A 23,639-nucleotide genomic window follows, 5' to 3' on the forward strand; every position below is an offset into this window, starting at 1 on the left:
ATAAATAAAATCAAATTATTCTACTTGAAACAGCGAAAATATTTAAAAGGAAGAGTTAAATGATGTGGGACAATAACAAATCATTTATATAAGCGTATTTATAAGCTAACATACTTATAAAGCATATTTATATTATCATTAAAGCATATTTATAAACTAACCGTGGATAAGATTATATTTCAAATTCTTAAGTCTAACTTAATTTGAAGCAATTATTTCAGTAAGTTCCTTTTTAAGTTTTTAAAAAATACCATGATCAAGTTAATTATGGAATAATTCTTCCTTCTTATCATTTAATTATAAATTAAAATAATCACTATTTCATAAATAGCATATTATCATTTCTTTATTTTTAAAATTTGATTTTGCTCTAAAAAATCACTCATTAAAAATATTTTTATAAACATACATTGAAAAATTTTAAAAATATAATGAAAAAAAAATGTATATATGAATTAAGAAAAATGAAATCTAGATATATTAGGAATTTTCTATCACAGCATTTCTGTAACAAATACTTAAGATATTTCCCAATAGTATTATGTACTCAAATATACTGACAATATCTTCACAATATTAGACGATATGCAGAATCGCAAAACATTTCAAAGATATATCATAACAATATATTGCGAAAATAGAGCCGAACAGGAAATTTAAACTTTGGCATGAAATTGTATTGGACATAAAATAATGAATTTGTAAATTAATGTAGATTTTAAATATCCTTTGTAAATTCAGTCAAATTTGAAGCTATATAATTATTTTTAAAACTGATATACACATATATATACTATTAATAAAGATAAATATGTGTGTTTTCGCGCTCTACAAACCAAACTGTTTGATCTACACTAACCAAATTTGGCACATATATACCTTGGGGGTAAGAATTGTCTTCAAACTATTGTTTTGAAATTTTTTAATTAATTAATTAAAGTTTTAATTAATTAAAAATTTCTATGCATTTTGGCGTTTTTCCCCAATAACTTCTACAAATATTATTGCACAAAAATTAATTTTATACTTTCAAAATTTAAAAAATTGTCTTTTTAATGAAATTTGATTGAATAATCGTGCATATTTTTTTCTGAAATTTAGCAATTTAAAAAAACTACTACACAATTTTTTTCTAATTTCTAACAATATTATTATAGATATTAACAATATTATTCTATTATATTATTATCAACAATCTAACATTTTTATCTGAAATTCATACTTATTTTCATCTTTTCATCAAATATTTAAATCCTGTGATTTTCTACTATTGTAGAAAGCTAAGGAAGAAGAATTCTGTTTAATTGGGTAGTTTACAAGATAAATAAAAATTAAAAAAAAGGAAAGTTATTATATCTCGAAATTTAGAATCGGATATTTGCATTTCAATTAAGATTACACGCCTTTTATATCAGACAATTTGGTGGAATTGGAATAATGGCCATGAATATATCTGAACATTTTACCTAAAATCAAATATGATCAAAATTCTCAGGCGAACCAGCTGGTCAATTGAGGCGACTAATATTACTGACATTTTTTTTTTTTTGACGAGCAGTGTGATTTTTTTGCAACAGCTATCGTTTTTTCCCCCCTCTCTCTATCTTTTATTTTTTTAAAAATTAATAATGTGAATTGAAGTCTATTACTATTTTTAAATTAATGGAATAAGTACATTACCATTTCAAAAAGTTTATATTTTTTTAATCAAATAACTTTTTGATGGATTCATTAGTATAGCATTTAAAGAAAGATCAGAATTAATTTCTGAAAAAAATATCTAAAGATATAGTTTGATTAAATTGGCACGAAAACGAAATAATGTAATGATTTTAGGATGAAAATTCTCATCTGTTTCATACAAAATTACGATTTTTAAAAAAAATCTCGGATTTAGTGTTTCTGAACATATTTAAAAAAAAATTGTTTAAGCTACATTAAAAAAAAAAATCTGAATTGATCAGACGTATAACTGAAATGAAATGACACCGATGTAAACTGTAAACAAACTTTATATTTTCTTCATGCTTTGGGATTTATGGAGGGAGAATTGATTGTGTGAATTAATAATTTCGATTAATCTTTAAAATTAAAGAAAATAATTATTGACCGATCTTTAATTTATATTGACAATCGTGTTTTAAATTATTAAAATATCAAATATTTTACTTTAATGGATGTATTTGCTTTTAGTAACCGAAGAGTAGACCATTATCTATAGTTCTGTTTAAAAACTTTTCCGATCGTTTATTATTTTCATTTTGAATGGCTCTGTGAAAAGATTAATTTTATCTTACATTTTATTTTTGATGAGAGTTTCTAATTGTGAATTTTTAACATGGCATCGGTTTTTCGTAGAAGAATTACAGATCATGTAAGTAAAAAGCAATGAAGCATATACATTGCGTTATTTTGTACAATTGCTTCTGCTTTCTTTTCAATTCCATAAATTGATAATAAAGTATGAAAATTTTATTTTCTCTCAAAAAATTTTGTTAGAATCCCTAATATACAATATATATATATATATATATATATATACACAGAGAGAGAGAGTGAGAGTCTTTGGTACACATGCTTCTAAACACTTGAAGGATTTACTATATTATTACAATGGTGATAGCTCATCCTTAAATGTGTTACATAATGGTTTGAAAGTTTTCCCATTATAACTTTGGAAAATATCACATAAAAACTATTTTTGACACCATTTTAAATTTTTAAAAATAATTGGCTTTTTAATAACTCCAATCTATTTCCAATCAAATTTTAAATTAAATTTTCAAAACTAAATGCAGTTTCAACCATCTACCATTTACAACCTTTTGTTACTGTTAGCTAAGCTGCTTTTTTTTTACACTCTCTCCATTGCATTTATATGTATGTTCAATAAATTTTCTAAAAATATTGCTTTTTAAAATTGTATTGTTCAATTTATTTTTGTCTTATATTTTAGATTTTATAAATCTGTAATACTCCTAATTGACATTTCATATATTTTTAATGATTGCTTTTTTAAAAACTTGAGCTCGATGATTTTAGAATTTATTTTACTTAATATATTTGTGAATTTTTGTTGCATTGTTATATTTTTTATCATTTAGCATGAAAGTCATACTTTTTAGAACAGGTCATTTAATATTTTCTTTTAGTTTTTTGCATTTTCAGACTATTTTTTTGGGTGGAGTGGGGCTCTTTTTTAATTTTGTAGTATCTAGAATTCGGGGTTCATTATTAGTTCTATCATCAGGACTTTGGATCTAGATCATAGACTTTGATTAAGGAAACTTTAGGTATCAACGTTCTTAAAATTGCATGGGTGTGAATGTGATCACAAAATCAGAACCAATAGAAAAGCATTTTCATAAAAAACTTATATATATATTTTAAAATATATGTTTAGTACTAAGTATTAATGCTTATCATTGATTACATCTTATTTTATGAATATAATTTACTTGCCTATTATCTGAGTTTTATATTTATTGGAATGCTATTTTTATATCTCTACTATTGTCTCATCAAAATTATTCACTGTTCTAATAAATGCTCCTGAATTCCTTCTTATTAATATTTTAGGAATTCAATAGTATTTTTTTTATTATATAGCTAAATTTATGATTTAATCTTACTTATATTGAATTTCAGTTTGTGTCAACTTTCAAACAATATTTAAAAAAAGAAGAGAAAGTTATTTTTTGGGACACTCTTCCATTATCTCTAAAATTGAATCAGCCAAAATTGTAAGTAGTAGTAATTTTTTTTCCCCTTCAGAAATTTCCATAAAATATATTACAAAATTTATATATTTTTAAATATAATTTTCTGAATGATCCTATTTTAGATAATAATTTATTGTTTTTACAGTTATTCAGAAAATAACATTTGTTTTGGTACTTTGCTGTTATTATGATAGTAACTAAAATACTACTGGATATAATAATTTTGTGCCATAAAAGGCAGAAAGAGTGTTTTACTAATTTTGCTGCATAAAGCTGTTATCTTTAATGTACTTGAATAAACATTGTTTATTGTTGTTCCAATATAAAAATGAAATTTTTATTTAACAATTTAATTGGTGACTACTGCTTATTTATTGAAAAATATTGACATTTTTTATTGTTATAGGCCTTTGCTATTATTTTTAATTTCATTGCTTGGATGCATTTTTCTTCAACTTGAAATTGATTAATGTTTAATTTCTAGTTCTTTACTGAATGAATTAATCATGCAAAATTGGTCTAATATAACAACAGTGGTAGAATAACTTTCTTTATTTTGAAATTTTTTTAAAAACTCAAATTTAATTTATTTGCAAATTTTAAAAATGAATTTTGCATGAAATAATTTAACTATTTCATAGCAGAGCTTCTGCAAGTAAAACAAAAGAATAATATTAAAATTATTGAACTTTTTCTGTGTAATTCTCATAATAGTTATATAGGCTATCATTTTTGTTATTATATATATTTTGAAAGTATTAAGTATTGTTATTGACTTTTCTTACCCATGAATTTTTTAATACAGGAACTCTAAATTTTCCTTATTGTTCATGCTTCTCAAACAATTCTTAAAACACTAAAGAAATATATATATATATATATTAAGATTTAATTCTTACACATTTGAAAATGGACAGCTTCAAAAAGTGATGCTTTTATTTCTAATTCATTCATTGCTCTAATTTAATATAAAATGAGTATTTGAACTTATTTTAATAGCTTGCTGCAAATAGTAATTGATATATTATTGATTATTTCCTTTTTTATTATTTTTACTTAAAAGCATAAATCATTGCAATAAAGCCTTATTGGTGAGCTGTGTTTATTGTGTGTTTCAATTTTTTTACTCCTTTATTCAAATATTTCCAACATAGAAAATATATCCCAGTTATATATTATGCATTTAATTAAATATGCCTAAAATAATGAACAAAAGTTATCCTTTTTTCAGCATCTCAGATGAATTGGTAAAGAAATTTGATGAATCATTGTCTATTTTATTTATAAAAAGATCATCTATGAGATAAATAGCAGATGTTTGTAAAAAGTTTGGGATTTTTCTTTAGAATAACTGTTTTCAAACATTGCTTGATTTTTTGATGAATTCTTTAATATATATATATATATATATAGGATTGTCATTGGTCATTATGTTATTGGTCACCATAATCATTTTCATGAAAGATCAAATCGTATATTTATTATGTATTATTATTTCAAAAAGTTAGTCTGATAAAATTCAGCTTAAGTATATCTGATAAATATTGTTTATTTTTACAATTTCAAACTTTGTTAATTTTTAAAAAAATATATTTTAGCTCGTCACCACAGTTTGAAATTTCATGGAAAGATGTTTTAAAATTGAAACCAGAATTACAAGAAAGAATACATCTCAATACTGTTATGACATATTTAAAAAATAAGGTAATGCATTTTTTATTTTAAAAAATTATGATTTATGTTTTGAAATAGTTTATAGAAATGGTATAAGCAATGAAGTGTTAAAAAATGCAATTGTATCTTTAATAATTTATCCGTTCAAGTGGCTGAACCATTTTTTTCTTTTGTTCTTAATATTTAATTCAAGAACAGCTGATTCATGTTTATGTATTGTATATATTTTTTAAAACCTTGATCCATATTTATGTATCTATTTTTAAAAAAAATCTGTATAGGTAAAATATTTTTTATATCTATTTTAAAAGCCATGAGACAATTATGTAAAAATAGTTTATCTCATCAATAGTTAATAGGACAAATATACAACCAGAGATTTTACTTTTACTAATGAGAATTGTTATTTAATATGCAAAATTTAAACACTTCTAGAATGTTGAATTTAGAAAAATCCAGCTTTTTAATTCTATTTTAAAGTTTGTATAATGATTTTTAGTAAATTGTTATTTTTTAAGGATTGTTTCCTTTTTTATATAATTATATCTAATCCAAATTGCTAAAAGCTTTATATATTCCCTCATATAGGAATTTCCAACATTTGATGGAATCACTGATATTTTCACTGATCATGTCAACAAAGAAAAAATAGTGTTCACTGTTGATCAAGAATTATTTTCCTCTGTATGTATGAAGTTTTTAAATTTTTTTTTTATTTATGCCTTCTATATTTTTTGAAACTTTATTTTAATTATTATGTGTATTAAAAATATATATATTTCAATTACAGTTATAACGGGTTTCACTTTTCATGAATTCATTTTGCTATTGACAAAGCATTGTTCACAATTAATTTCCTAAAACACAAATGTTTTTTTAGAATTTGTCTTTAAAATGGCAGCTATTATTATGGTCATTAATAACTTTTAAGAATGTAATTTTTTTTTACCTAGAGCAATTAAAAAAAATAATTATAATTATTAACATTTTTAGTTTAATTTTCAAATCTTGCTTTTGATTAATTTTTGATCAATGATGAATCAAGCATCTTTTGATATTTTAAAAAATAAGTCAACATCATTAAGATTGGAACAGCAAATACAAAAAAACAAAAAAAACCTTTCATGTTAATTTGATAAACTATTGGATTTGCTATGGTATTTATCTTGTAATTAACATTTGATATTCCTGCTATTCTAAATATTGAGCTTACATTTGTAATGTAAAAATACATTAGTTTATTCTTTTAAATTTGATCAATTTGAGTTCTATACAGAAAAGACTTAATGGAAAATAACTTTAATTCATCAGATAATTGAGAAAATTCTGTATTTTGAGCAAATGTACTTGAGATATAAATTTCCCAACACTTAAATATATATATATATATATGTGAGTGTGTTTTGGGCTAATTTTACTTTAGATATTTCAAAATTTAATTCATTCTATTAAATTGTTTGCTATGATTTTTTTAAAACTAATTTCTCATCTGAGATTATTAGTTTTCAGTATTTATAACAATGTGGGATGAATATTAAAAATATCTCAACCTATATTTAAAGGAAATTCTGCCACTTTATTCATTTAAAGAAGATTCTGTCCAAAGTTTCCAGACTACAGAATGAGGTTCTGTGTTATTGAGAGAATTTTTTAAGACATGAATATATTAATTCATCTTTTGTGATAATGTTGTTTCTTATCTTGAGAGATGATACTCTTCTAGAGCAATTCCATACATTTTATAACTACAAAAAGTCAAGGAATATACCATAATTAGGAGTAATAGTTTCTGAAGCAATCCCTTAGTAAATGAAATTTTTTTTGAATTAATGCAATAAATTGTGCAATTGTCATTTTAATTTATTAGATTAATCTCATTTGAGGTTTCACTAGAATTATATGGGATGAGTTTCACAATGTTGAAAATTGTTTAGATGATACAGTTGTGTGAATGAAGTCTAAATTTGTTAAACATTTTGGGGCTGTCTTGAAATGTTTCTCCATAGGTGTTGTCCCACCAAGATTTGAGTGTAATGCTAATATAGTAATAACAGTTGATGCAAATATACTTTTCCTATATTATAAATATTCTTAATTGTAGTTATTATTTTAGAGGTGAAATAAAATGCTGTTACATGTAAAATATTCTTTTTTAATAGTTTGTTATTGCACCTTCATCAGGATAAGTAATCTAAAATCTGTTTAAATACTTTAATTTATTTGATATTTAATTTTTTTTTTCTTTTTTCAGAGCATTATTTTGGACATAATCAGAAATATTGGCAGAATTCCTGCTAATAGTACTTTTTTTAGAAATATACCACCTGAAAATTTTATTGTTGAATATAGGTAAAGAAATTTTTTGTTTATCACTGTAATTAAGTTTATTATGAATTATTATAATTTATGCCAATGTATTACTGGCTTGTAGTGTTATTTCTTTATTCTTGGTTATATCTCAACTCTCTTTCACTTTTATAGTTAATATATGGATTTTTTTTTTTTTTTTTTTTTTTGTCATGGAGTTTACTAAAATTCCATCTAAAAATCATCTTGTAAAAGAACAATCTGTTTTGTATTCTTTATAACTCTTATTTTATGAAGCTAAGAACTGTTACATGTGTTCTAATATAATTTTTTAGTTTTAAAATTTCATTAAAATTAAGGTTGTTTTATATTTATTTAAATAAATTAAAAGGACATAACAAGTCACTAATTTTAAAAGGTAGTACACTTTACTATTAATGTTATGTACTAGTTTCTGCTTTATTTTTTTCAAGTAATGTAATCCTTATAGATGTTGGTATAGTTTCAAAAACAATTTTCAAAATTAATAATGTACCATTTATTAATAATTTTTATTAAAAAAGGGATATCTCATATTTTGAGTAAGCCGCTTATGTTGTCTATGCTTTCTTATTTAATTCAATGCAATTGAAAGTAATATTTTTTTATAATTTTAGCTCTCCCAATGTAGCAAAACCTTTTCACTTTGGACATTTTCGTTCAACTATAATTGGAAATTACATAGCAAATCTTTGTAAATATGTTGGACATAAAGTAACAAGATTGAATTATGTTGGGGATTGGGGCTTACAATATGGTTAGTAGAAATTTAAGTTTCCTTAATTATACTACTTTTAATCTTGAAATTATTAATTTGGTTATTCTATTTTTTTAAAGGAATACTTGCTGTTGGTTTTAATAAATTTGGTTGCAAAGAAATGCTGCAGAAAGACCCTTTAAATTATTTATTTGAGGTATATATTTTTAATTTGAAAGTGCAGTAGATTTTATAATGTACATTACACTTCTTTCAGTCGTAGTTATGCAATCTATATAAAGTAGTTTAAATAATATAGAAGAATAAATATAAATTGACAATTCTGATTCAAAGTAATCAATTAAAGATATTACCTCTTAATATTTCTTTATTATAAACTTCTCATTTCATTTTAAAAATATAAATTGAAGATTAAAAAAAATGAAAAATTGATTGAAGATTGAACATTTTATTAAATAATTTTTACTTTGTTAGCAATTAATTAACAAAGTTAATGTAAATAATGCAAGTAAATGGCATTTTGAGTTAAAAATTTGAAAGTATTTATAATTTCTCATGGAAAAATGCTTCTTTATTTAATTAGTAATTCATTTGAATTTATTTTAAATTGCCAGTTTTAAATAAATTATGTTTAATTAATATTGGCAATTCAAAATATGCTTACACATTATAGTTATAATAAATTTGTTAAAAATTTTATTTATTGAATATTAATATTAAATGTAATCTTTTTAAACCACATAGTTTTTTTTTTTTTTTTTGTTCTTTTATTTAAAAATAAGTATTCTTAATGTTAAAGTTTCTTACTTTTCAAACTTAAGTCTGAAAAAAAAAATCTTGGGAATTTGTAATTGAAGATTTATAACATATATCTGTTACATTTTTATTTTATTTTTTAAACATGCTTTTTCAAATAATTGAAAATAACATTTGAAATTTTAACCCATTCTTGTTATATAACTACTATTTTTTAAAACTCATTTGTATTATTTATTTATGAATCTTTTCAATTTGCTAATCATAATTTAATCTTATCTAATTAAAAGAAATTTAAGTTAGAAGATAAATTTTATGTCAGGACATATTATTCAACCAACATTCAAAAACATAATATGTTTTGATACCTGAATATAATTTGGAACATTTGTATGCTGAGTAGAGCAGTCACAGGGCTTCAGTATTCTGCTGTTTAGAATTACATAACTCTAAATTTCTTATGAATATGCACAATTTCTTATTATTTTATGTACAGCTCTAAATAATTTTGCCTGCAATAAAACATTACAACTTGCTACCATTTAAAATTTTTTTATTCAGTTTAATTTCTTTTGTTTAAAAAGAAGATTGTAAATTCTGCCCGCTCAAAATGGCTGACTGGTTTACTTTTCCAGTATATTGAATCTTTCTCTGATGGGATATTTTCTTCTTATTTCATGCAGACATACATTTGCATTGATGTTAATGCATTCCAATGCAAATCTTCTCTAATTTCAAAAAAAAACCCCTTATTTTGAATATTTTTATAGCACTGAAACATTGTTTAATTAATTGTATTTGTATTGCATATTGCGGTTTTTATTGGTTTATATTTTTTAAATATGTGGTCCTTTTATGCATATTTTTAAATTTAGGGATCTCAAATAAATAAATAAAAATTTTAAAAAACAACAACTATAAAGTGTTAAGCATTACAATGATATTTTTTGCTTTCCATAGGAACATATACATAAAATATTGGCTAAATTCAGTTATTATCAATTTGACTCTAATCATTTAGCTACTTGCATTTTTAAATACTGAATAGGAGCAATATAATTACACTGTATGAGACTCAAATAATTAATAAGTAGAATCTGTATGGTGTACTGTAAATTTCATACAATGATGCAACAGTAAGGAGTAAAATATAGTCAAAATATTATATTATTTTCAACCATTATGTAATACTCGTGTACAAATATTTTTCTGTATTCAGGACATCTGTACTTAATGGAATTGTTTTGATCTTAATTTGTTAATTAATCTTATTAATGATCTTAATTAATTGAATTTGATCTTAAAAGTCTTATTATACATTTTTTGTAAGATTATTAACCAGATATTTTAAAATATGTATTTCAAGTTTAATATGTTTATTTATGAACTAAATTATATATATATATAATATTATAATTTTATGTGAATGTATAATTTTTATCTAAATTAGATTTAAAAAACATTTTCCAAATGTTATTTGCTTTATAATATTAAATTATTATATTTTTTAGGTTTACAAGAAAGCTAATGAGCAAAATGAAAACAATCCAACTTTTAATGCAGAGGCTAAAATGTATTTTAAGAAGATGGAAGAAGGTATTCTTATTTATTTCCCAACCATGAAGTATTTTTCGTGTTTCTGATAATGTTTAGCTGAATTATATGTATAAAGAAATAATATTTCATCTATTACCTTATAATATAACTTGAAAGATGTATTCATTTTTTGTAATATATATATATGTATATAAATTATATACAATTAACCTTTTAAAATATATTATTATGAAAATAAAAATTATTTTAAGTTCTGAAAAGAAAAAACTGCTGTAACTTGTTTATGTCCCTTTTTGTTTACATTTTGTTGTTACTTTTGTTATACGCATTCTTCATTCATAAAATGACTATGGATTATTTTTTTTCTGTCTATTGAAGGATCTATTTTCCTCGTTATATTCATAAATAGCTCTTATCAAAAATGTTCTGAGTCTTTTACCCAAAGTTTCATTAAAAATTATTGAATCTTTATTTTGTTCTGTTCATTGTTAACCATTATTGACTAAATGGGGGGGGGTCACACCTTTTGGCTGTATATGCCTTATGATTGGTTCATTAGGTATCTTACTGGCAGGCTCTTAGCTATTATATTTAATATGCATATTTAATGACTTTTGCAAGTCTTATCAGATTGCTTTAGCAGCTGTAGTCTTACAATGGAAATGAATATTAACAATGTCTAAATAATAGGTGTGAATACTAATTGTAAAGATTCTATACTTTTATTCATTAATTTGAATTATGAAGCTTTGATTATGACATTAATGCTTTATTAAATAATTTTTGAAAAATTACTTACACATTTTTTGGCCTACTTTATATCTGAGAAAGAACAAATGAAAACTATCTTATGTGAATACCAATTTAACAAATTTAATAATACTTATGTTTATTTTTTGGACATAATTTTGTATTGATTTTGAAGGGGAAAAAGGCATTTGATTGAAGGGAGGTAATTTTTCTTTATATTTTATTAATTTTCTTATGTCTTTATGTAGGGGATCCAGAAGTTTTAGCTTTATGGAAAAAATTACGAGATTTGAGCTTGAAAGAAATGGATATTACATATAAGGTTTGTATTCCTTTTTTCCCCCAAGCTTTTAGTGATTGTGATCTTATTTATTAAAAAGGAAGTTGTTAGGTAAAAAAATGTTTATTGAGATAATATCCTCAAATTGTGTCTTAAAGATGAGAAAATAAAAATAAAAATAATTTTGTTTTTAAAATTTTGAAATAGGTAATGTGTAGAATTGAGAGAATTGAAACTTGTAAAAATCGCAAATGAAGAATGAATTGAAATACTTGAAATTATCACATGTGTTTTAGAAAAAAAAATTCACAATTAATAAAATATGCGTACAAGTTATTCTTTTCATTTTGTTATACAACAGTGTTTATTTTTGTAGAGGCTGAACATATATTTTGATGAAATACATGGTGAATCAATGTATGCTGACAAAGTTGATGAAATATATGATGTTCTAATTAAGCAAAATTTAGTTATATGTAATAAGTATGTATCAAACTATTTTTTTATTAGTCTTTATTTTATGAGAGTATATTTCTAGTTTATTTTATTTTAGAAATGATTGAATATTTTAAAGTGGTATATGCATCATAAATAATTATAGTATTTAAACTAGCTGATTTATCCATACAATCAAATTTTTTTAACAACTATTACTTTCTATTAATTCCTACTTTAAAGATAGTGTTGAGGATATTTTAAAAAAAATGTCAATTCAAATGTATTTTAATATTAAACTTGTGTGTGACCATCTTATTATCTCATTAATTTTTTTAAATAAAGTTTTTCATAATTTGGAATTATAATAAAACTATTTTCGAAGGGATAGCTCTTTTAAATCCAAACAATGCAAATGGAATTTTGCATAAAATATAAAATGGATTTTAAGATAAAAGTTTGCTTTCCTATATTTTCATTTGTACAATTATTTTTGTGTTTACGTGCATTTAATAATTTTAAAAATCCATCATTAAGATAAGCTCACAATAGACTAATGACCTTCAAATGAAAATTTTTCTCTTCAAATTATTATTAATGAACTAATTTCAATACTATTAATAATAATTATATTCTCAGCTTGTCAACAGTTTGAAATATCTCTTAATAGAAAATGAATACATTTGATTTTAAGACTTCTAAAAGTGTCGATTTTCAAGTTGTTTTCAATGCACTTTTTTCTACTATCTCTTCTATTCACATTTTTTTAAAAAATGTTTTATAGTTTTATAAATGAAATTAATTGCAGATGAAAGCATGTCTTAAAATTTTATTACATATTCTTTTCAAACACTTTGATAATCCAGTGGTAATTTAATATCAGTATCAATATATAAAAGTAGTATATCAGTCAAAATATTTAGTAATTTATTTTATTTTTTCATTTTCAAGGAAATAAAATAAAAATATTCTGCTGCCAACATAGTTAATTTCATATTACTTAAGTGCTATTTATTAATAAAATTAAAAGAAAAAGGTAATAATTTTAATTTAAACATTTCATTATAATTTAACAAATAACAGTATTAGATAAATTTTTTAGCATTAATGTATAACTTGTGGTTTAAAATTTCATATTTTACAAATATTTTATCTTTATATTTATTAACTTAAAAGTATTTGCAAATTGCAAATGCTTAAGGAAATTTAATATAAAAATTTAATTTTGTAAGTTATTACAGTTAAAGTATTTAATTTTCAGCCTACTTCAGTTCTATACTTCCTAAATTTTAAAAATAAATCTTAATAACTGCATACATTTTGTGTTGTTTTAAAGAAAATATTTTTATTACAGAGATGGCAGCATTGAAGCCTTTATAAGTGGTGAAAATGATAATACTGAAAAAGAAAAAGTAGTGTTGCGTAAAAATGACGGAACTTCTCTTTATCTAACCAGGTTTATTTCCTTGATATATTAGAGTAATCTCTTTGTTAGTTTTAACATTTACTCAATAGAGTCTATAAAATCAACTTGTTACCTTGTAGGGATATTGCTGCTGCTATTGACAGATGGAAAAAATATCATTTTGATAGCATGTTTTATGTGGTAAGAAATTTGCATGTTATTTCTTATTTTTTGTTGAAATGCCTTACTGGAAATTTTAAATTTCATTCATGTTTAAAATATAAGCAAAATTCTGAGATTCTCCATTTTTTATAATATAATTCAGTAAAGTGAAGAGTTTATCTCAAAAGTATCTATTAAAATTATGATTATATTGATAGTTGTTTGAATGTTGAACTTTATGAAAATATAATTAAAAGACACTGCTTTGCAAATATTGAAATTTTTACATCATATATATATAGATATATAAATATATAATTTTTTGTTTTGAAATAAAATGTTTTCAACAATGGGAGATCTGTCTATTTTTTAATATTTTTTTTTTCAATTTACTTTTTGAAGTGATGGATATAATCTTCAGAATAAATAAGTAAATTGACAATGAGGACAGTTATATATTTAATGCTTCATTAAACTCACTTAAATCATTCTTTAGATTATTTGGAATTATTAATTATTGGATTAAATTAATTTACTCTATTCATTAAGTATTACCGTATATGTTTAGTTGTTCAATCCAACAATATTGTCAGTAATAACTTGTAAATTTATAATAATTTGTGTTTTTTCGTTATGGATATTATTATCCAAAGTGTTTGAATGCAAATTTAAAAAGATATTTGTTTAATGATAAGTATCTTTTATTTGTTTCAAAACAATTGTAATTCTGATGCTCTGTAACTTTTATTTCTCTGTATATAGTATTTAATGTGATTTATTACTTTTTTCAAGTATAGGTAGATTCAACACAAAAATCACATTTTAAGCATCTGACACATTTCCTGAAGTCTATGAACTGTCCTTGGGCAAAGTATGCTCTTAAAATCTGACCTTTTCTATATATTTAAATAAATACCTTTACTTCCAATTATTTATAAGATAATTTTCTTCTATAGTTTTTTTTATATAAAAGTTTAATTTTTAAAATTTTATTTTCTATAATAAATATATATTTTTTTCTTTTCTTTTCTTTACCGTTTTCTTATTTTCTGTTTATAGTGATTTACAGTTTGTTCCATTTGGGCGTATTTTGAACTTCAGTACACGTAAGGGAACTGCTGTTTTTCTGCATGATATATTAGATGAAGCCAAGGAAAGAACACTGGAAAATATGAAGAATTCTCCAAGTATGTTCAGAATTGATGGTATCTCTGTTTTTATTCCTTTCCCAAATTGAAATCTGAAATATAACCACATTCCCCCTTAAAATACTATATAAAAATTATATTATCATCATTAATAATTAATGCATTAATTATATAAATACAGTAATTAGAAGAAAAGAGGAAAGTAATTTTTAGAGCAAATGAAAGTGTTGAAGAATCGTTCATGTGAGGATCCAGTTAGAATGAATGAAATAGAAGTATGGAGCTTTTTTTGTGTATGGGTGAAATTTCCAAATTACAGGAGTGATTCTGTTCTTTTTGTTTGGCATGTTTCTGAGAAAAATAAATTCAAGTGAAAATATCTGATAAGTTGTCACAATAAAAATTTTTTTTTGGAGAAATCTGTTAAATCCACTAGAAATGTTGAAAGATTTACTAATTTTGAAATGGGCTGGGTAAACCATTTTGCTAATGAAAATCGTTGAATTTAGTCATGAAGTAAACCACTTGGAAATCCATCATGCCTATTGAGGAAGTTTTAAATGATTAATTTAAATACTTATGATTTTTAAACACCTTGCAATTATATATATTTTTTTCTAATATTTACACAAATATCTCTCTGTTACCAGAAACTTTTTATATTAAAATTTCTTGATTTAATTTTTACTAAAATGTTAATGTCAGTAGTTCATTAACATTGCTACTGACCTCTTAGACCTCTTTTTCTTATTTCTAGCAGAAATGCATAACAATAGAATGAGCAAGTGAAGTGAGTTGGGTTCATATATTGATTCCAGAAGAATCATAACATAATTTTTAAGGTTTGTTGAATAGAGTGAGCAGGGGGTGCAACTTCCTAATATAATATATCATTTTTGAAGAATTATATTAATAATGTTTATAACTATATTATGATGCTTTTAATCTAATCTATTTTTGCTGTTACAATTGACATAGTATTTCTAAATTGTATGAAAAGTATATTTATTTGAAATAATTATTTATAAATAACTTTGATTGGTATATGAGATGAAAAGTCAAGTAGGATGTGAAGCGGCATATAACAGTGGAAATATCCAACAACAGATATAGTATCATTTTGCTCACCACTTTAGAGTAAATGTTGCATAAAACACTAAAAAATGTTTCCATCTCAAAATTATATTTAAATGAAAATATTGATTGCTGCTGTATCTATGAGTATTTCAAGTTGACAGCAAAAGGGAAAATATATATGTCATTATGTTCAATAAATTATTCAATTTATAGTTGGGTTCTGGTGTAATTAAGAGTAATGAAATTAATATATGCATAAATAAATAGAATTCGCTATTACACATCATATCATTGCTTGATATTCTATGTTAAAATTTTTATTAAGGCAGAATCTTTAAATCAGATATATCAGAATTTTTAAAAGCATAGCATTAAAAAACATTATTATTTACAGAAAAAGTTATGAAATTTTTTAATAATAATATAAAGATGCATAGCAATGCAATCACACCTTAGCTTTTTATATAATGTCAGTTTGAGGCATTAATAATCATAGGATCATTGGAGGATGTAAAGGCACTATTGTCTGAAATTCCATTTTACAAAGAAAATATATTGCAATGTTTCTCTTGAAGGTTTAAAAAAAAATTATTTTGATGTTTTGAGTTAGATGAAATAAGGTTTCTAAATTAATAGTAAAAATTACATTCTGCCTGTAGCCTATTTTAACCACCAATTTTAACTGTGAATTGTAAGTTTGGCAATAAATTTAGATATGCTGTAAAAACAAATAAAAACAACAACATCTCCATTTTCATTTTAAATATTTATTTCGTATGGATAATTATGGTTTTTCACTTTCTAGATTTTTTCTTTTTGTTTTTCAAAACTAGTGTAATCTTTAACTCTGGAATGAAACACTATGTAAAGCAATACATCATCTCTAAACTCTTAATAATCATTCTCAGGTGTTTAAATATTTGCAAAAAACAACAATAAAGGCTTAAAGGATATAATTGATTTTTAAGATTTTATTTATTATCATAAAATTGTACATTGCTTGTAAATTCTATCTTTTCTTACTTCTGTTTATATATTATCTGTGAAAAATCTTTCTGAAAAGAATGGCATGAGGAGTTGAAACATTCAAGAGACTGTTCCAAACTGTTTAACTATTAAATGAAATAAGAATATTTCATCATTTGTAAAGCTAACTCTTTAATTGTTTATAGCTACTAAAATAACTGAAAACCTCGATGAAGTGGCTGAAATTCTTGGTATTTCATCTTTGATTATCAATGATTTCAGCTTGAGAAGGAAGAGGGATTATCCTTTTGATTGGGAAAAAGTTGTGAATGTTAAAGGAAATTCAGGTGTCAGCTTGCAGTATTGCCATGCTCGACTTAACAAGTGAGATTAATTTCCATTTAAGATTTTATATATTGGTGTTCATTTTAAGTTTATAATTAGTATCTAGAGTATTTTACATTTACATTTTTGCATGCTTCTATTTGAAATTCCTTATCTTCTCACTCTCACACACCCATTTTTAAACATTAATATTTCAAACAGTTAAATGGTATTTTTGATATAGATAGAAATCTAAGCTATAATAATTTTTACTATAAATGTTGGTTTTTCCCAAGATTTATCAGCCTGTGCTGTTTATTTTGCTATGGTCATAATGTTACGGAATTTGAAATGCTAACTTATAAAATTTCTAACCCCAACCCAATGGAATATGTCTGTTTTCTTGTAATAACTGTGTTCTAACATCCTTCTTTTAGATCATGCATAAAAATACAAAATATATATATATATATAATAATAATAACTGCAAGTTTTAAAAATGCATAGATTTTTTTTCAAAAATAATATAAATAATAGGGATAAAAAGACCTGACTTTTTTATTTACAAGTTAATTCTCCTAAAGTGTTTCTTATTTCTCTTTTTTTCCCTCTGTTTGAAAATTGCAGTTGCATATTAAAAAAAAAATGTTATTATTTGCAGTTTGCCCAAATATTTTTACTACTGAGCAAATTGGATCTATATGCAAATTATATTAACATAGCATTATAAGGAATGCATAGACCCCCCCCCTCTCACTAATAATACAATAGTGTCAATAAGTATAATATTTTTTGTTACACTTTTTAATTATTCATTTTCCAAATAAAATAAATGAGATTTTGTATGATAGAAATCTTATGAGTTTATATCAGATTTTTGGACAATATTTTTTATTTCATTTATAACTTTATGTCAAAATTTTTAAAAGCATTCAAGTATATTTTCTTTCTTTGGTACATTGAAATATTTTTATATGAGAGATTTAATTTTTTTCTCCTCTTACAGCATAAAAGAAAATTGTGGTGTTGATTTAAGTCTAGATTGTATATTAACAAGCTTAATAGAACCAGAAGCATTAGCCTTAATTCAACAACTTGCAAGGTAGGAAAATAGCATTTTATGAAATTTAACTTGATTTATAGGTTCCTCTCCCTATATATTCTGATGTAGTATGTATTTCTAAAAATTAATGCATTTAATTTCAAAGGCTTTGATCGCATTTATTATTAACTTTGTATATTTTATATATTGAATTTATTTTGATCTGTAATGCCATTTCTTGAATTAGAGCACAATTAACCATTAGAAATTTTTTAAAAATTAATTTGCATTGAAAGCTTAAAATAATACATTCCTTGTTTTCGTTTTAAAAATTCAAGAGAATTTATTTTTCCTAATTGTATAATTAAGTCATATACACTACAATGCAAAAATTTAGATAATGACCAAATTCATACAAGTTTTAGCATTATTTCATTTTATCAATCTCTTCAATGTGGCTTCAGTGTAATATGCTCTATGTACAATATTATAACTACAAAAGTTGACTTGAGCATATTGAAGTTGTTAAGAAATTAAAAATAAAATCAATATTGCCTCAACATTTTTGAGGCAATATTGGATGCACAATCAAATTAAAATAAACTGATTGTGTATCACCCTTGTTGATTAGATTATAAATACCAGTATCCATTAAAAAAATAACTAAACTTTTCTTGAATTAGGCTTTGATTTTGCATAATTCATCTTCAATGTATCTCTTTTCATTTACTGATGAGTAAATGAAATTTACCATTGTTGTAAATCTTAGAGGCAAATGATATCTCAATGTTACTTTCCTGTTTTAAGATCTGGACTACATACTAGCCAGACAAGAATTTTTAATTTCTAAGAATTAAACTGTATTTCACAGTAATAATCAATACATTATTTTGAGGATATTCTTTTTGAGGACCATTAAGAAGCCCAGGAAAATGGTAATGGTAAAATTGGTAAAATGCAGAGAGTGCTTGTTTATTTTAGCAAAAGGTTGCTTTAATTAATATGAAATCACCATCTTCTTTCTGACTAAAAAAACACTGTTTTCTTGCATAAGGCATGCCATTTTGATGCCCAGCTATCAGGTCTAATCCAGATTTCACCTTTTCTTCATTGCTCAATATCACTGATTCTTATTTCAGTCCATATGAACTGATGATTTCAAGCCCAATACATTTAAATTTATGATGTGCCATAGAGGGTTTTTTTTTCTTTTCATTTTCAATAAACCATTAAGAATTTGTGTATGAATCATATCTGCCGAAATCTTTAAATCACATTGATCATTAAACTTTTCAAAAAAAGTATTTGTTTTTACTCCCCAATCTTTGGGTCTGATGTCATTACATATATTCTTCACACATGGCTTTTGAAATCTGTGATTTGCTTTAAATATGCATCCATTAAGTAAAACACAATAAATGAATCACTTCAATTGGTTAATAATAGTCAAAATTTCCTAAATGAGCTTGCCTTTAGCTTTTAACTCTGCCATATCTTCATCTGTTTGAATTTCTTTTTCTTGCAGCATCTCCATGATGCAGTATTTAAGCTCAAAGTCTGTAACAAAATCTTCTTTTAAATTTCATATGCTAACAAAAATTCAGAGAAACTTGTAATCATGTATGGACTTTTATGACAAGAAAATTCCCCTTTTTATCCAAAAAGTTTGTATTATAGAAAATAAAACTGCATATTGATCATAGTATTTTAAGAGAATTTTTAATATATTGAAAGAATTTTGTTATCATATTCAAATTCTAAATTAATTGAACATTTTTTAAAAATGAAAAGATTCTAATGTTTAAACTTTTACATTTCAGTGTATAATACATGGATTTAAAAAAATATATATATTATCTTTGTATCCTAAAAAAATGTTAAATATTTTCCCTTATTATTTTCATATGATTAATTTTAAAAACTTTTAATTTAATTTGTTTTAAACAGGAGGAGGTGTTTATTTCTTAATTTTAAAGCATGAATATTAATGTATGTATGTAATGAAAAAAAAATAACTTTAAAAATTATTAAACATTTATATATATATATATATATATATATACACACACAAAATTCAAGTAAATTTATATATTTACAGCTTAACAAAAAATTTTCATTATTGGCTTCATTTGTAATAGGAAATATTGGTAACTTTAAATATGTTGTTCTTTTATTCCTTAAATCATTTAAGTCCTTTTTAAAATTTAATTATATGTAGGAATAATTTCTTTGTTTGTAACATTTTTTTGTCTCTATATTTTATACAGATTTGATGAAGTTATCTATAATTCCTACATAGATCTTGAGCCCTGTGTTTTGGTGCATTACCTGTTTACATTAAGGTAATTTCAAAATGATTTTTGCATTTAAAGAATGCATTTATAGAAAGAATGAAATTGAGTTAAGATATTTCACATGTACATATTTGATACATTAATCCAACTTAACATAAATATTTACAATGTTGAGAATATTTGCATTTAGTTTTATTAAACCAAGATTGAATTTTTTTCCAACAATCTTTAATCACATATTTCTAAATAAAAATCCCAAGAACTGTGAATTATGTCCTTAAACAAGGTTGTATAAAGCAAGTTGGTCTGATGAAAACTTTCTCGTTTAAAACCTTTTAATATTTGTAAAGAAAAGTACATCTTGATTCAGTAATTTTAAATAAAATTTATTTAACATTAAAACTTTTTAAAATCTGATTAGTACTTCATTTTGCATTATTTCTTAATTTCAGGATTATTGCTACATTATTCTGATACTGAAAAGAGAGACAGTGAAATACATTAAAAATATTTTTATGTTATTATATTATTATTGTCAGTGCTTTGATATGCATTAGTAACAATGAATTTCTGCATATTTTTGTGTCAGTCGAAAGTAATAGTTGTCCATTACTATAATCCTAGATTCTCACAATTCCTGAAACATTTTTCTATAATCTTAGGTCAAAGGTGGAACTAGCAGTTTTTAAACATTTTCTGTTGCTACAATAAAGAACATTTATCCCCCCCCCCCTCCACCATAAAGGATGAATATTGATAATTAAGTTGCTGAATAAAAGAAAATATTTCAAACAGTACTTACTATTAAGCCATATTAACTATAATTATCAAAAATGAAAATATTGAAGTGCCATTTATTTTGTTATATTCATTTCAATCTAAAAATAATAATAGAAAGCAGTTAAATTAATTAAAATTTACTAAATATACATACTATGTGGTGCCAAATTTGTAATCACACTACATAAAATAATCATCTCTTGAATAGAACCTGATTTATTAAAACATTAGAAAAAAATATTTCATATAAAAAGAAAACATTCTTTTAAATCAAATCATTTTAAACCTTAGTTTAAAAAACTTCTAACCAGCCTTTTTCTATATAATTCCTCAACATTTGTGAACAACAATAACAAAACATTTAAAAGGGGTTTATTAATTTTTTTTAATGTTATAAATAATCAGTTTGGGGGTTGTAATAAATTTTTTTTGACAGAAATAAGGTTGTGAAATTCTTTTCTATCTAAAAAGGAATCAAGAAAAGATATTCTGTTCTCAAATGAACACCTATTCAGATTATTAAATTGTTTGTATAATGAAGTGTTTAAAGTATAGCCTTTCTAATGATTAATTTTTGTACTTGAATGAATTGTTGTACTGTATCAAACTAACCAAATAAAAAAAAAAAATCTTACATGTAAGATTGTTCATAATGTGGAGTAGGATAATGTAAAAAGCATTTTTTTTTATCATAAATCAAATATTAATTTATTTACTATAGATTTTACTTTTGGAATGCTAAAAGGATGGTTTGTATTGCCATATAATGCATTTAAAAAATACAAATTTAAGCCTTCTTTATTGGAACTGAATATCAATATTACTTGCATTAATGCATTAGTAAAATTTTAATGTTGATCTTATTTTTTACTGACTTAATAAGCATGTGCAAGATGCCATTAATAATAACGCATTATTATTTTATTATTGCACCTGTTATTCCATTTATGAGATATACATTAAATATTGTAGTAGTTGTTGAAAAGTTTGAATTTAAGAATTTGATGGTCTTCATATTTCAGATCATTACAGAGGGAAAAAGTTATAATTGTATCTCAAAACTATAGTCAGCTGAATTGAGGAAATTCTGTTAATGATCCTTACACTGAAATTATCAACCTCTTTTAATTTGTATTTAGATGTAATTTGGTATTTTTTATAAAATATTTTTGTCAATACTAATAATGAAGAACTGTAGCCTAACACCAAATCATTTCTGACTACTTGATGTCTGTGAAAATTTTACATTTGAAAAAGTTGGAGAACACTTCTAATTTTTTTTACTAACATTTCTACAAGATATAGATTTTTGATATTTTATTTAATACTGTCTTAATCTTATAAGTAATGCATACTCCAATGATTACCTTAAATTATTCATTTATATTTTATTTTAGAAATGACATTGGAAGAGCAATTAAAGTCTTACCAGTTAAAGGGTCCAGCTTGTATGTTGCTAAAGTAAGTAGTTTGTTATTTGATTAAATAAGTTTCTGATATACATGCATGCATTCAATATTTCTTTTATAAATAAATAGTTTAAAGAATAATTGTTATTTTTCAAAACATATAATGCAAATTATATTTGATTTTGAAAAAGAAATTTACTTTTTACTTTCAAATGGTGTTCTAGTGAATATTTACTGTAACTTAATTTTAGAAATTATCTTAATTCCATCTAAGTAAAGCATGCATAACTATCATAATTGCTATCTGTTTTTCATTAAAAAGAATTTGATTGAACTGTTGTTCTTTAAATTAAAAACTAATGTTTATTTATTTTACCTCTCAGGCTCGGCTTTTGCTATTCCATGCTGCTCATCTAGTCATGCAGAAGGGATTAGAGTTATTAGGAATAACTCCTTTGAACAAAATGTAGGAAATAAATTGTAGCTATTTTATTTATTAATTTTGTAAGTTATGTTTTTATTATAATAAAATTTTTTTCATAATCTGATTTTGCTATTAATGCAGATTGTTCTAAAAATTTTCATATGCAAAATAAAGAGCATGCAATTAAAATCTTTCATTAAAATATATAATTTTATCAGTTATTGAAAGTGATCAAAGTCTGAGCCATTTTTTTCCATACACTGTTGGTAAGGCATGAACAATAATAAACAGAATAATTATTGATAAAAGGTTTAAATGACCTAATCATTGTTTAAAGTTTAGGAATAGAGGCTGAAATGTCCTCCCTGAG

At 23.5% G+C, this 23,639-nt stretch overlaps 1 protein-coding gene across 1 annotated transcript; it reads left to right on the forward strand.

The window, feature by feature from the left end:
• The first annotated feature begins 2,014 nt into the window (after positions 1–2,014).
• LOC129975816 (probable arginine--tRNA ligase, mitochondrial) lies at positions 2,015–23,388 on the forward strand. Its single transcript, XM_056089046.1, has 19 exons — positions 2,015–2,374; positions 3,649–3,743; positions 5,321–5,426; positions 5,985–6,080; positions 7,648–7,745; positions 8,360–8,499; positions 8,580–8,656; positions 10,728–10,812; positions 11,772–11,845; positions 12,180–12,286; positions 13,593–13,694; positions 13,784–13,844; positions 14,603–14,676; positions 14,865–14,992; positions 17,203–17,380; positions 18,327–18,422; positions 20,630–20,704; positions 22,834–22,897; positions 23,229–23,388. The coding sequence occupies exons 1-19, from the start codon at positions 2,339–2,341 to the stop codon at positions 23,313–23,315; spliced, it is 1,779 nt and encodes a 592-aa protein (XP_055945021.1). The 5' UTR covers positions 2,015–2,338; the 3' UTR covers positions 23,316–23,388.
• The last annotated feature ends 251 nt before the right edge of the window (positions 23,389–23,639 follow it).

The sequence above is a fragment of the Argiope bruennichi genome, chromosome 7 (genome assembly GCF_947563725.1).
Source record: "Argiope bruennichi chromosome 7, qqArgBrue1.1, whole genome shotgun sequence".
Classification (NCBI taxonomy): domain Eukaryota; kingdom Metazoa; phylum Arthropoda; class Arachnida; order Araneae; family Araneidae; genus Argiope; species Argiope bruennichi.

What these genes read in the sequence shown, in the direction of transcription:
- LOC129975816 (XM_056089046.1), top strand. Translation starts at nt 2,339, where the DNA reads ATGGCATCGGTTTTTCGTAGAAGAATTACAGATCAT. An exon ending in AATTTAGTTATATGTAATAA is followed by an intron (nt 12,287 to 13,592) that starts GTATGTATCAAA and finishes TTTTTATTACAG; the next exon opens with AGATGGCAGCATTGAAGCCT. An exon ending in ATGAACTGTCCTTGGGCAAA is followed by an intron (nt 14,677 to 14,864) that starts GTATGCTCTTAA and finishes TTCTGTTTATAG; the next exon opens with TGATTTACAGTTTGTTCCAT.